General features: G+C 41.9%; 1 protein-coding gene across 12 annotated transcripts in view; it reads left to right on the forward strand.

Moving 5' to 3' along the window:
• supt20 (SPT20 homolog, SAGA complex component) overlaps positions 1-14,931 on the forward strand; it is an 85,875-nt gene that overhangs the window by 16,341 nt on the left and 54,603 nt on the right. For 10 of the 12 annotated variants that reach the window (XM_067985909.1, XM_067985921.1, XM_067985920.1 and 7 more), the window contains 7 exons: positions 999-1,125; positions 1,347-1,492; positions 7,279-7,395; positions 9,765-9,818; positions 10,137-10,276; positions 12,854-13,010; positions 13,112-13,168. In XM_067985909.1, coding sequence (XP_067842010.1) covers positions 999-1,125; positions 1,347-1,492; positions 7,279-7,395; positions 9,765-9,818; positions 10,137-10,276; positions 12,854-13,010; positions 13,112-13,168 — 798 coding nt within the window. The remainder of the gene's footprint in view (positions 1-998; positions 1,126-1,346; positions 1,493-7,278; positions 7,396-9,764; positions 9,819-10,136; positions 10,277-12,853; positions 13,011-13,111; positions 13,169-14,931) is intronic. The other 2 variants (XM_067985910.1, XM_067985917.1) reach the window with 1 other exon arrangement.

Raw genomic sequence — 14,931 nt, forward strand, 5'->3', positions numbered from 1 at the left:
TAATTTAAGTGTTTAAGATGATTCAAGGAATGGATAGTGTAGATAGAGAGAAACTATTTCCTCTGGTGGGAGAGTCGCGAACAAGGGGGCATAACCTTAAAATTAGAGCTAAGCCGTTCAGGGGTGATGTCGGAAAGCAATTCTTCACGCAAAGGATAGTGGAAATCTGGAACACTCTCCACCAAAAAGTTGCTGAGGCTAGGTCAATTGAAAATTTAAAAACTGATATTGATAGATTTTTGTTAGGCAAAGGTATTAAGAGTTACAGAACCATGGCGGGTAGATGGAGTTAAGATACAGATCAGCCATGATCAAATTGAATGGTGGAATAGGCTTGAGAGGCTGATTGGCCTACTCCTGTTCCCATGCTCCTATTAAGCTCTCAGAAGGCTCAGTGAGTGTATGGTGTGAATAGATGAGCCATATAGATTGAAAAGATCCCAGGCTCAATTCCTGATCTGTCCTGAGTTAGCTGACCTCAACTGTTAGGGACCCTACTATTGGCCATAATGCTTTTGTGTCAGGCTAAAATCAGCAAGGGGTGCCACTCCTGATTGTTACCTGATTGTGTGGATTTTGAAGCAAGGTTAGCACTGTACTGTGGTTAAATAGCCTGTTGATGTTGTCAAGGCTCACACATGAAAAATGGCCAAAGCAAGGTGTCAGAGAGTGACTGTAGAACAATGCCTCACAAGGAGTTAACACATTCAGGAGAGGTGAATTGGGGGAGACAATATGCAAGAAGAGGGAGGAAAAAATGTTTGAGTGATATGACGATTACAAAGGTTCCTGCTGTTATTATTTATTATCTTTGGTTGTTTTATTGCCCTTTTTTAATGAAATAACATAACTTATAAGTGCAATATTGATAGCTGCATCACCGTTGTAAAGAACATATTAATAATGATATAACTTAATGCCAGTGGTGATATTCAGGTGTTTGCCATAGAGCTGAATTTGATATTTTTTTAAAATGTAAATTTCTGATTAATTCTCAGAAATTAAGGCGAAATGTTAACCTGCTGGAGAAACTGGTTATGCAGGAAAGAGTGTCATGTCTTGTGGTCAATCTGTATCCAGGAAATGATGGCTATTCCCTGATGCTCCGGGGGAAAAATGGATCAGGTACCATTGTTTAACTTTTGTGGACTATTAATTATAAGAGCTTTATAAATATCCTCGAGAAATTATCCGTGCAGTTTTGTTATTGCAAACACTGCCTTTCATCTGGTTTCTTGCAGGTATAGAAAAATGTTTAGAGTGCAGTTGGTAGAATAATGCATTGCTTGCATGTGCTTGTGTTTTTAAAAAAAAGGTGCCTGAGGAATGTAAATTTTTTTATGCAGGAATGTTTTCTTTTTTTATATCTGAACTTGTAATAAATTCAGATTCAGAAACAATCCGGTTGCCTTATGAGGAGGGAGAGTTGCTAGAATACTTGGATGCAGAGGAGCTACCACCAATTCTTGTAGATCTTTTGGAAAAATCTCAGGTGAGTTCAAATATGCAAGAGTGGAAACTGCATGATTGAAATAATTCCAGTGTAATTCTGGGGTGGAGCGGTGTTAGAAACCTCCCCTTCTACACTGCTCAAAAAATTTGTGTTTTGGCAGGCAGGTGCTTCTGCGTGTACTGCTTATGCCCTGGTAGCAGTTTGGGGATGTATCTGGGGGGCATACCCAGGCTACCCTGGGAATCCCACCAGATACAGTTCTGATTGGCTGAGTGTAGGTTCCATTCTGGGACTGAAGTATTCCTCAAACCTAAATCTGCAATCGATCCCAGAAGGATTGTTTGCCATCGGCACAGAAGCCTGCCAGTGAGGGACATCAGAATGTTAGAATTTTGGATCCTGCTCCTTTTTGGCCCAATCGATTTCTTGCATCCCCCTCTCGGAGTGGCAGGGTGCTGCACTGAGATAATGCTGGCTCAGAAGGTCAGGTGCCCCGTTGTGCTACTACAGGTGTGGGCACCCACTCTCATTATTTAAATAGATTTTTGATGGATCCATAGCCAGGCAAAAGCAGCCGGCAGAAGTACTGCTGCAATGAATGTCCAATGGCACAATCGCACTGCTGAATATCCTCTTCCCCTGTAGTGTTTTATAATTGTAGTCAATTGGCATATTATGTGCTTTCTACTTTAAAGTAAGTGTAAAATTAATATCAGTTTTTATGCTGCTTAGAAAATATAGTCCCAGCTTTGGAATTATCATTTGACAAAATTTGTCAAATGTGAGTGTCAGAAGATTTGGCAAATCTACCAATTCGGGGTCATAACTATGAGTTACAATTAATGTGGCCGGCGTTAGGAAATGAATAACTCCCAGGCTTTTTATTTAAATTATTTTTATGTTTTACTAGTTTATTTCCTATGGCTTCGTCCAAGGCCAAATTTAACATTTCTGTAATAACCTGCGGTATGCTATAAGCAAGCGGATGGATATATGGATCAATTTCTTTTGTTGGTATATATCTTTACAAATTCTGGCTTTTTCCCATCTATGCCTCCCAGTTCCACAAACTCCATCAATGTATCATGGTCAGCTGTGGCCCCTTCCCCCTGTCCCACTCAGTCTCCTGTGACGACTTAGCCACGTCCTTCATTTCTATGAGTGACACTTTACCCACACTCCATTTCACCCCACCCCCTCAACCAAGACCTAGGGCATAATTTTATCGGGGGTACGGCGAGGGGGTGGAATTCCTGTCGGGAAACCAGGAAGAACGGGTTTCCCGGACGTCCTTACGATTTTGACGTAAGGACGGCTTCCTGCCTGACAGGCCGGCCTCATTGATAGGCTGGTCTCAGTCGGACAGAAGAAGAAGAAGGAAGAGGGACATGTTCAGGTAAGTGTTAGATGCGGGGGGGGGAGGGTCGGGTCGGTCGATAGAGTTTGTAGGGTCGCTGCTTTTTCGGCCTGGGGGAAGCACTCTTGCTCCTCCGGGCCAACAAGCTGTGCTATAAAGGCACTTACCTACAGTTTCCGGCCTTCTCGCCGCCTCTCACATGGCGTGAATCAGAAGGCCCGGGAATCCCGGCCGCCAGGGGTTAAGAACAAAAAACCTGTCAAAATGGAGGCTTTCAGCCCTGAACCTTTCTACCCTGCCCTGAACCCACACATTTTTCCCATTTTAAAATCATACCCCTAGTCTCAGCATTCCTTGAAGTGAGTATAGATGCAGGGGTTCTTCCTTCCCCCATCCCCTTACCTCCGCGTAAATGTTTATTATAAAATAACCTGATACAGTTAAAATAATTATAAACATATGAAATTCTAAATATTGTAATATTTGTAAATATATTATAAATATACATGTATACAATTTTTTTAATACTGGTCGGGGTCTGGTTGGAGTGATCGTAGGGTTGAAAAACGGAGAAGGAGAGCGTGGTTTTAAAAAAGACACAGCCGGGCTGACTTAGAAGTAACGGTGAGTGGGAAACAGGCTGTGACCAAAGCTTAAGCTGGAGCTGGGTGTGGAGGTACTTGGACTGGTAATGATGACTGGGCCTCAAATTGAGTTCTATCACTGCTGGCAGTGGTGGGCTTTGAGGAAAGACTGCATGCAGAGCTGGGTCACGAGTTAGAAATGACAAAGCTGACTGCAGAGTCAAGCTACGTTCAGGCGCAGGGCAGGTATCTGTTGTCCAGCCTGTGGTCCAGTCAGGAATTACACATGGCAAATTCCTATCTAGGACTATGAATTCTACTGTGTTCTACTCAAAAATGTGTAAGTATTTAGTTTCAAATGGAAATTTATCCTCTAAAACCTAACTTGCAGTTCAAATACCAAGGCAGATTCTGGGAGCAGAGAACCATTGCCTACCAAACAGCTGCTTTATTGGTTGTTTTATCTGCCTTTTGACAACATAACTTTGATTGACAAAGAATCTTTCTTCGACAGAATGCATCATCGATCCCAATCCTAGGTAAAAATTTGGAATGCTGTCCAAGATGTTGATTTGAACAGATTCCCTTCATCTTTGATTTTGACTCAAAGTCAGAACCAATTTGTTAAATCGATAATAGGATAGCTAGGATGAATACGTGGCTTGAGAGATGGTGCAAGAGGGAGGGATTCAAATTCCTGGGCCATTGGAAACGGTTCTGGGGGAGGTGGGACCAGTACAAATTGGACGGTCTGCACCTGGGCAGGACTGAAACCAATGTCCTAGGGGGAGTGTTTGCTAGTGCTGTTGGGGAGGGTTTAAACTAATGTGGCAGGGGGATGGGAACCGATGCAGGAAGTCAGTGGGAAGTAAAGTGGTGACAGAAACAAAAGGCAGTAAGGGAGAGTGTACAAAACATGACCGGACAGATGGTCTGAGAAAGCAGGGCAAAGACCAAGGGAAGTCTAGATTAAACTGCATTTATTTCAATGCAAGAAGTCTGATGGGCAAGGCAGATGAACTCAGGGCATGGATGGGTACATGGGACTGGGATGTTATAGCTATTACTGAAACATGGCTAAGGGAGGGGCAGGACTGGCAGCTCAATGTTCCAGGGTACAGATGCTATAGGAAAGATAGAGCAGGAGGTAAGAGAGGAGGGGGAGTTGCGTTCTTGATTAGGGAAAACATCACGGCAGTAGTGAGAGAGGATATATCCAAGGGTTCGCCCACGGAGTCTATATGGGTAGAACTGAAAAATAAGAAGGGAGAGATCACGTTGATAGGATTGTACTACAGACCCCCAAATAGTCAACGGGAAATTGAGGAGCAAATATGTAAGGAGATTACAGACAGCTGCAAGAAAAATAGGGTGGTAATAGTAGGGGACTTTAACTTTCCCAACATTGACTGGGACAGCCATAGTATTAGGGGCTTGGATGGAGAGAAATTTGTTGTGTATTCAGGAGGAATTTCTCATTCAGTATGTGGATGGCCCGACTAGAGAGGGGGCAAAACTTGACATCCTCTTGGGAAATAAGGAAGGGCAGGTGACAGAAGTGTTAGTGAGGGATCACTTTGGGACCAGTGATCATAATTCCATTAGTTTTAGGATAGCTATGGAGAATGATAGGTCTGGCCCAGAAGTTAAAATTCTAAATTGGGGAAAGGCCAATTTTGATGGTATTAGACAGGAACTTTCAGAAGTTGATTGGGAGAGTCTGTTGGCGGGCAAAGGGACGTCTGGTAAGTGGGAGGCCTTCAAAAGTGTGTTAACCAGGGTTCAGGGTAAGCACATTCCTTATAAAGTGAAGGGCAAGGCTGGTAGAAGTAGGGAGCCTTGGATGACTCGGGAGATTGAGGCCCTAGTCAGAAAGAAGAAGGAGGCATATGACATGCATAGACAGCTGGGATCAAGTGGATCCCTTGAAGAGTATAGAGATTGCCGGAGTAGAGTTAAGACAGAAATCAGGAGGGCAAAAAGGGGACATGAGATTGCTTTGGCAGATAAGGCAAAGGAGAATCCAAAGAGCTTCTACAAATACATAAAGGGCAAAAGAGTAACTAGGGAGAGAGTAGGGCCACTTAAGGATCAACAAGGTCATCTATGTGCGGAACCACTAGAGATGGGTGAGATCCTAAATGACTATTTCGCATCGGTATTTACGGTTGAGAAAGGCATGGATGTTAGGGAACTTGGGGAAATAAATAGTGATGTCTTGAGGAGTGTACATATTACAGAGAGGGAGGTGCTGGAAGTCTTAACGCGCATCAAGGTAGATAAATCTCCGGGACCTGATGAAATGTATCCCAGGACGTTATGGGAGGTTAGGGAGGAAATTGCGGGTCCCCTAGCAGAGATATTTGAATCATCCACCGCTACATGTGAGGTGCCTGAAGATTGGAGGGTAGCAAATGTTGTGCCTTTGTTTAAGAAGGGCGGCAGGGAAAAGCCTGGGAACTACAGACCGGTGAGCCTGACATCTGTAGTGGGTAAGTTGTTAGAGGGTATTCTGAGAGACAGGATCTACAGGCATTTGGAGAGGCAGGGACTGATTAGAAACAGTCAGCATGGTTTTGTGAGAGGAAAATCATGTCTTACGAATTTGATTGAGTTTTTTGAAGGGGTAACCAAGAAGATAGATAAGGGCTGTGCAGTAGACGTGGTCTACATGGACTTTAACAAAGCTTTTGACAAGGTACCGCATGGTAGGTTGTGATATAAGGTTAAATCTCATGGGATCCAAGGTGAGGTAGCCAATTGGATACAAAATTGGATTGACGGCAGAAGACAGAGGGTGGTTGTAGAGGGTTGTTTTTCAAACTGGAGGCCTGTGACCAGTGGTGTGCCTCAGGGATCGGTGCTGGGTCCGCTGTTATTTGTTATTTATATTAATGATTTGGATGAGAATTTAGGAGGCATGGTTAGTAAGTTTGCAGATGACACCAAGATTGGTGGCATTGTGGACAGTGAAGAAGGTTATCTAGGATTGCAACGGGATCTTGATAAATTGGGCCGATGAATGGCAGATGGAGTTTAATTTAGATAAATGTGAGGTGATGCATTTTGGTAGATCGAATCAGGCCAGGACCTACTCCATTAATGGTAGGGCGTTGGGGAGAGTTATAGAACAAAGAGATCTAGGAGTACAGGTTCATAGCTCCTTGAAAGTGGAGTCACAGGTGGATAGGGTGGTGAAGAAGGCATTCGGCATGCTTGGTTTCATTGGTCAGAACATTGAATACAGGAGTTGGGATGTCTTGTTGAAGTTGTACAAGACATTAGTAAGGCCACACTTGGAATACTGTGTACAGTTCTGGTCACCCTATTATAGAAAGGATATTATTAAACTAGAAAGAGTGCAGAAAAGATTTACTAGGATGCTACCGGGACTTGATGGTTTGACTTACAGGGAGAGGTTAGATAGACTGGGACTTTTTTCCCTGGAGAGTAGGAGGTTAAGGGGTGATCTTATAGAAGTCTATAAAATAATGGCCATAGATAAGGTAGATAGTCAAAATCTTTTCCCAAAAGTAGAGGAGTCTATAACGAGGGGGCATAGATTTAAGGTGAGAGGGGAGAGATACAAAAGGGTCCAGAGGGGCAATTTTTTCACTCAAAGGGTGGTGAGTGTCTGGAACGAGCTGCCAGAGGCAGTAGTAGAGGCGGGTACAATTTTGTCTTTTAAAAAGCATTTGGACAGTTACATGGGTAAGATGGGTATAGAGGGATATGGGCCAAGTGCAGGCAATTGGGACTAGCTTAGTGGTATAAACTGGGTGACATGGACATGTTGGGCCGAAGGGCCTGTTTCCATGTTGTAAACTTCTATGATTCTAATAAAGTGACCATTTTTGTTAAATTAAATTCTGTTTTCCTGTTAGGTGAATATTTTTCACTGTGGATGTGTCGTAGCTGAAGTACGAGATTATCGGCAGTCTGGCCACGTGAAAGCGCCTACGTACCAAAGCAGACATATACTACTTCGACCCACGATGCAGGTATTCCGGTGGTAGAAAAATTTGGGGATTAAATAAATTGTGTTTGATGTTAAAAGTTGTATTCCCCCTCTCTCACCTCCCCACACACGATTACTTTTAATGAGGTCAATATTAATTCTTACCAGAATAGTTCCTGGAAAAGCTCTTAATTTTGTCCTGTCTGTCTTTTCTCTCCTACTCTCCAGAAGGCTTTGTTTTATTTGGAATGCTGTTGAACCTCCAGTGCCTTACCCAAGCAACCGTTCTTCATGTGTGAATCCACAGCATGAGTGTTCGGGAGCTATTTTTGGAGGTACAACTAAGGATGATGGTATTCTCATCTGACTATACGCTTTCCTGCAGAGGTCATCGGATAATCAGGAATGGGAACCCTGGCAGATTTTTCTTTTTCTTTCTTCCCCTCCCTGAGATACATAAGAAACATAAGAAATAGGAGCAGGAGTAGGCCATACGGCCCCTTGAGCCTGCTCCACCATTCAATAAGGTCATGGCTGATCTTCGACCTCAATTCCACTTTCCCGCCCGATCCCCATATCCCTTGATTCCCTTAGAGTCCAAAAATCTATCGATCTCAGTCTTGAATATGCTCAACAACTGAGCATTCACAGCCCACTAGGGTAGAAAATTCCAAATATTCACGACCCTCTGAGTGAAGAAATTTCTCCTCATCTCAGTCCTAAATGTCCAACTTCGTATCCTGAGACTATGTCCCCTAGTTCTAGTCTCTCCAGCCAGGGGAAACATCCTCTCAGCATCTACCCTGTCAAGCCCTCTTAGAATCCATATTTTTCAATTAAATCACCTCTTATTCTTCTAAACTTCAGAGAGTATAGGTCCGTTCTACTCAATCTTTCCTCATAGGACAACCTTCTCATCCCAGCAATCAATCTAGTGAACCTTTGTTGCACTGCCTCTAAAGCAAGTATATCCTTCCTTAGGTAAGGAGACGAAAATTGCGCTCACTGCTCTAGATGTGATCTTACCAGAACCCTGTACAATTGCAGCAAGGGCTCATCCTTACTCTTGTACTCCAAGTCCCTTGCAATAAAGGCCAACATACCATTTGCCTTCCTAATTGCTTGCTGTACTTGCATGTTAACTTTCTGTGTTTCTTGTACAAGGACACCAAAATCCCTGTGAACCCCCACATTTAATAATTTCTCAGCATTTTAAAAATTATTCAGTTTTTCTATTTTTCTTACCAAAGTGAATAACCTCACCTTTCCACACATTGTACTCCATCTGCCACCTTCTTGCCCACTCAGTTAACCTATCGGTATCTCTTTGTCACTTAACTTGTCGAAATCCTTCTGGATCCCAGAAAACTGAGGCCAATTATCGTGCCCCAACACTGCTCTGCCCTGATTAGATAAGTTGTGGTAGTTCCTATTCTGTAGGTTTTAAAATAACAATTTAAATAGCACAAGTTGAAGGTTGTAGAACAATCTGCAGTTTGGATGTCGTTCTGAAACTGATTATTTCAGCTACACCCCTGAATGTGATACTCAGTCCAGTTCAACTGTTGTGCTGTGTGTAGGCTTGCCAGAACTTTTAATATTGTTATTTGTTCATTGCAGTCACAGAACATCATGCAGATGTAAGATGTTGCTGACCGAATGAAATAAAGTCACAAACAGAAATTTAGCTTAATCACACCGTATGTATTTTTCTCAAACCAAACTGTAGGTCTAAGTCAGCAAAAGCTTAAACAATTTCTTTTAATTTAGTGTAATTGTTAGTTACCTTGATAAAGGGTGATTGTGACAGTTAACAATATGATTGTCATGCTTTCTTTCCTATATGTTGTAATATTTTGTACGACTTGCCTGCCTGATGCTCATCTTGAACTTGTACAACTAAGAGGATGTACTTATGAGGAAAGGCTGAACAGGCTGGGGCTCTTTTCTCTAGAAAAGAAAAGGCTGAGGGGTGAACTGATAGAGGTCTTTAAGATAATGAAAGGGTTTGATAGGGTAGACGTAGAGAAAACGTTTCCACTTGTGGGGGAGTCCAAAACTAGAGGTCGTAATTATAAGATAGTGACTAATAAATCCAATAGGGAATTCAGGAGAAACTTCTTTACCCAAGGAGTGGTAAGAACATGGAACGTACTACCGCAAGGAGTAGTTGAAGCAAATAGCATAGATGCATTTAAGGGGAAGCTAGATAAGCACAAGAGGGAGAAAGGAATAGAAGGATATCCTGATAGGGTTAGATGAAGAGTGGTGGAAGGAGGCTCGTGTGGAGCATGAACGCCGGCATGGACCAGTTAGGCCGAATGGCCTGTTTCTGTGCTGTAGACTCAATGTAATTTCTTAACCTGTAAATATGGCTGTTTGATTATTCTAACCATTATATTTTTTCTGCAGACTTTGATTTGTGATGTACATGCAATAACAAGTGACAACCACAAATGGACACAGGTAAATTGTGCAGCAAACAACTCTCATGGGGTTGCTGTGTCATGGTAGATCTATTTAATGGAAATGTTCATTTTGTAAACTTTAATATATACTTTTCACTGCTGAAGGCTGTGGAGTGAAATCACTAAACAGTTTCTAAGACTTTCTTCAGGTGAGAAGGGCATACTTATTCAATATATTGAAACCATGAACCTTTTAAAACTTGGTGTGGCCCCTTTTCTGAACATTTGATTACTCAAATTGATATGTGCTGTGCTACTTGTTTGCTTAAAAATAGTACAGCTTTGTTTTTTGAAGTTGATCTTTTTCATGATGCAGGATGATAAACTTGTTCTTGAAAGCCAACTGGTGCTACATACGGCAGAGCCCCTTTGCCTAGACCCTTCCTTCACTGTAACATGCACAACCAACAGACTACTTTATAACAAACAAAAGATGAACACTAGACCAATGAAAAGGTGGGTGTTGGATAAATATTGTACGGTTAAATTTTACTTCAATATGCTGCTACTGTTCTAAACCTCCTTTTTCTCCTAATAAAGCTGTCTGACTATGAATTTTTTTTAAAACTCAGCGCACTATTTGAAATAACCTGTAATCATTCTACTTAGTACTAGAGATCTATCTAATCATAGAAAGTTACGGCACAAAAGGAGGCCATTTGGCTCATCGTATCCATTATCAGCCGAAAAAGAGCTATCCCAACTTAATTCCACTTTCCAGCAATTGGTCCGTAGCCCTGTAGGTTATGGTACTTCAAGTGCACATCCAAGTACTTTTTCAGTGAGTTGAGGGTTTCTGCCTCTACTACCATTTCAGGCAGTGAGTTCCAGACCCCACCACCCTTTGGTGAAAAAAATTCTCCTCGGGTCCCCTCGAATCCTTCTACTAATTACTTTAAATTTATGCCCCCTGGTCACTGACCCCTCTGCTAAGGGAAATAGGTCCTCCCTATCTAGTCCTGTCATAATTTTATATACCTCAATTAAATTTCCTCTCAGCTTCCGTTGATCCAAAGAAAACAACTCCAGCTTATCCAATCTTTTCTCATGACTAAAATTCTCCAGCCCCGGCAACATCCTCGTAAATCTCCTCTATACTCCCTCTAGTGCAATCACATCTTTCCTGTAATGTGCTGATCAGAACTGTACGCAGTACTCAAGCTATACCCTAACCAGTGTTTTATACAGTTCTAGCCTAACCTCCCTGCTCTTATATTCTATGCCTCGACTAATAAAGGAAAATATCCTGACTGCCTTTTTAACCAGCTTATCTACTTGTCCTACTACCCTCAGGAATCTGTGGACATGTACTCCAAGGTCCCTTCACTCCTCCACACCTTTCAGTATCCTCCCATTTATTGTGTACTCCCTTGCCTTGTTTGCCCTTCCCAAATGCATTAATTCACTTTTCTCTGGATTGAATTCCATTTGCTACTGCCCACCTGACCAGTCCATTGATATCTTCCTGCAGTCTACAGCTTTCCTCCTCACTATCAACCACACGGCCAATTTTTATATCATCTGCAAACTTCTTGATCAAGCACCCCCACGTTCAAGTCCAAATCATTAATATATACCACAAAAAGCAAGGGACCTAGTACTGAGCCTTGCAGAACCCCACTGGAAACAGCCTTCCAGTCACAAAAACACCCATTAACCATTGCCCTTTGCTTCCTGCCACTGAGCTAATGTTTTAAATAAATACATATGTGTATTTTTATTGCATGATCATCCACAATCAACCCAAACCCAATAAAGTTGTAAGTTTGGATCAGGACAGGGGGTGGTCAAAGATTCAGAGGAGCAAGTTTTCTCATTGCTGATAATTTGTGCAAGTTCATTTGAAATTTCTGTCCTATATGTGGAGCATAGTGTAATAAGTCGTCATGAATTTTGATATGACATTTTAGCACTTCCTTGGCACCCCATGATTTGAACTTTGGAGGAAGAATGAGTGTAGTGTACACCCAAATGGAACTTTATTCATTGTGCATTTGTCATTTTCAGTGAAAGGACATTCTTCAGTTTACATTTTTTTGATTTTGTATAAACAGTGATATAAAAAGCCTATTTTTGCCCTGTTGGGGGGCAATAGTCACTTTGTGAAATCCTTTGAAGAGGAACAAAATCTGTGCGCACTGGAAAGATGGCCTTGCAAATGCACATGTTGAAAATGATTTGTCTATGGTTTGGTAAGGAAAAATGTATAGTAGATTCCCCCGAGCAGAAATCATTCCTGAACTTGTCTGGCTTCCCCATTGTGGCTTACTAAGGTAAGGCCAGGAAATGAAAATTCCATGGCTTTGTCTCTGATGGAAACCTTTCTGTTAGTACCTGTGAACAGTACAGATATGTTTGAGCAAATGCAAATTGTACGTGCAGAGGAGAAAGTCGGCTGGATATATTTAGGTGACAAAGTGCCACTGTTTAACATATCAAATGTACGTTGGGCCCCGACATTCTCCTGTGCATGAATTATTTGCCACAGAATTGTATTCTCCTAATAGAAGTTCACAGTGAAATATTGATGGCACGTGAACTGCCAGTACTTAGCTATAATTCGGGATGGGGATTGGGTGAGCTCACATGTTAGTTGAGACCAGGATTTGAGCCTGTTATTCTTTTGTGCTAGAAGCTGGATGTTCTACTGCTTAAAGCTACTGGATAAGCCATGAATTTTATGAGTTCTCCCATTTAGGCTGCTTGCTACCAAGCATCATTCTCCAGCCAGCAAAAACACATAATCTAGGCAAGGACCATGAGCACAGCCATGTGCTCCATGTCTCACCAGAAGGATGTGATTTAAGTGGGACAAGCTGGGTAATATCAGTTTTCACTACTCAAAAAGAGCTGCATTTGTAATACCCTATTATTTAAAATGGAAACATAAAATGCTTTCTACAGACCTTTTTTATTCTCTCCCCTCCTATCCAATCCAGAATTAGGAAAAATTTACAGTTAGTTATGTTTTGAGCTCTATTTACTTCATTAATTTGGGTCATTTTATGTGTCCATTCTGGTTACCTTCAATAGGTGTATGAAGCGGTACTCCCGGCCAGCATTGAACAAACAGCAGGAGATAGCCCATTTCACACCACCGCCTCACCTTAAATTGTTTGATTACCTACAAAAAAGAAAGGAAAGAAAGCCAGCACCGCCCATTGACCTTAAAATTTCAAGAGCTGGAAATGTATGTTCATTTTTATTTTTCAAAAATATTTTAATGTTCATTCATTGTTTTCTATTACACACGGTTCTAACCGGATTTTTTTTTCCCCCCTTTTTTGGAAGTGTGTTGATATGTGGAAGCAGAATCCTTGCCAGCTCACTGTGCCATCTGAAATTGATGTAAGTTTGCTTTCTTTGGAGTCCATCCAGAATGCTGTATAATAATGGCCCAGAAATTGCTCAAAAAATAATAGCGAGTTCATGGAGCCTGCCGTTATTAGTGCGTTTTTTAAAAAAAACAGTAATTTGTGGCAAAGAAGGGATAGGCCATGAGTTCCGATTCGCCACAAATTGCTGGACGATTTGCGCCACTCTGCGGCTAGCCTCACCAAAATTGTCAAGATTACCATCTCGCTGTGAACCATTTAGGGCTGGTAATTCATGTCCTAAGGACCCTGTTAATGTGATTTATGGTCGCGACATGCCACCTAACCTCGGAGGCCCAGAAAGGGAACAGTGAAACTGTGGAGTATCACTCCCTCAGGTAGTAAATTGTTCCTAGAGGTATTTTAAACGTTACTATTTTTGTCTTACTTTTCCTTTTTTTTTCTCTCTCTCTTTCTTTCCCCCTCTTTATTTCTTTCTGTATCTAATTTAACTCTTAACTCACCCTATTTCCTTCTCCGTCATTCACTCTTTCTTTCTCTATCCTTAAATTTTGTTGGTTAAGGAGTAGAACCATTGGACCCGATATTCATGAGGTCTTAGATGCCCCGTTGACGTTGCATTATCAATTCGCATTTCCAGCAACTTGTGGCGCAAAAATAATACGATCTGAAGAGTAAGGTTTAAAAAAAAGTCCAAGTCACGGCAAGATGCAACAATCCCGCAATTTCTGGCCCATTATATTGAAAACATGCATGGAAGTTTAAAGCTGTGAATGAGGTTACAGTTCAAGGCTTTTATATCTTTAACATTTGCAAAATGTGTTACAATAGTCTCGATTAGAAATTTTAGTAGAAATGTGATGAGTTGGTAAATACAGTCCCCACCATTTACACCATCCCTGCTTATCCCGGACAGCCACCTATATCAGGCAAGTGACATTAACTCAATTGTTATTACCATAGGCGTCAATTACAAAGGTGCTGCTTAAACCGACTATTTCGGGCAGTTCAAGCAGCTGTTCACACCTCGTTAAAATGCGATTACCTGTCATTAAGTCCTAACCCCTCCATGGCCTCTCGAACTCCTGCCACTGCTGTGAGCCCTTCTTGCTGGCTTGCTGAGTTGGACACATTCCGGCTCTGTTTTAAAATCAAAATGACAATTAAGATGAGAGCGCAGACTTGGCTCGATTAAACACTCCCTCCTACAGTCACCTCTGTCCACCCTCGTTACAGTCTGACAGCCCCTTAAACGGTTGCAGGGCTTTAACCTCCAACCCAAGTTGCTGAGGACGAGCTGACGGTGAGTTGTGAAAAGATCACTTTCCCATTTGGATCGTTACCGTGGTGTGTCTGTTGTCATTTAGCTTATTTTCACATCAGTAATGAGGCGTTGTCACTAAAACATGAACAGGGGCAGAGCGGGAGGGGAGTGAAGGGGCATCTTTTTCAAGGAGAATGTAGAGTCTTGGTATACGAGGTATTGAGTGATGGCACTGTAAGTGTATACAGAGCGGGAAGTGGAGAGACAGGATGAAGATTCCCTCCATGCTTTTTAAAAATAAAATTGGTTAAACCAGCCACCGCGTAAAGCGGGCAAATTGCATTGACACCAACGAATAAGCGGTGGAGAATTTATTACCAGATTCATTAAATAAACCAAAAATGAGAATGTAGGCATTAATGACAGGATATCCCAGGTCACTGAGTATCTTGGGTAGAGACACATTTAAAGCAGACTATCTGCCATTTGGGCAGAAAATGACGTGGAGAAAA

Source organism: Heptranchias perlo, chromosome 6 (genome assembly GCF_035084215.1).
Source record: "Heptranchias perlo isolate sHepPer1 chromosome 6, sHepPer1.hap1, whole genome shotgun sequence".
Classification (NCBI taxonomy): Eukaryota; Metazoa; Chordata; class Chondrichthyes; order Hexanchiformes; family Hexanchidae; genus Heptranchias; species Heptranchias perlo.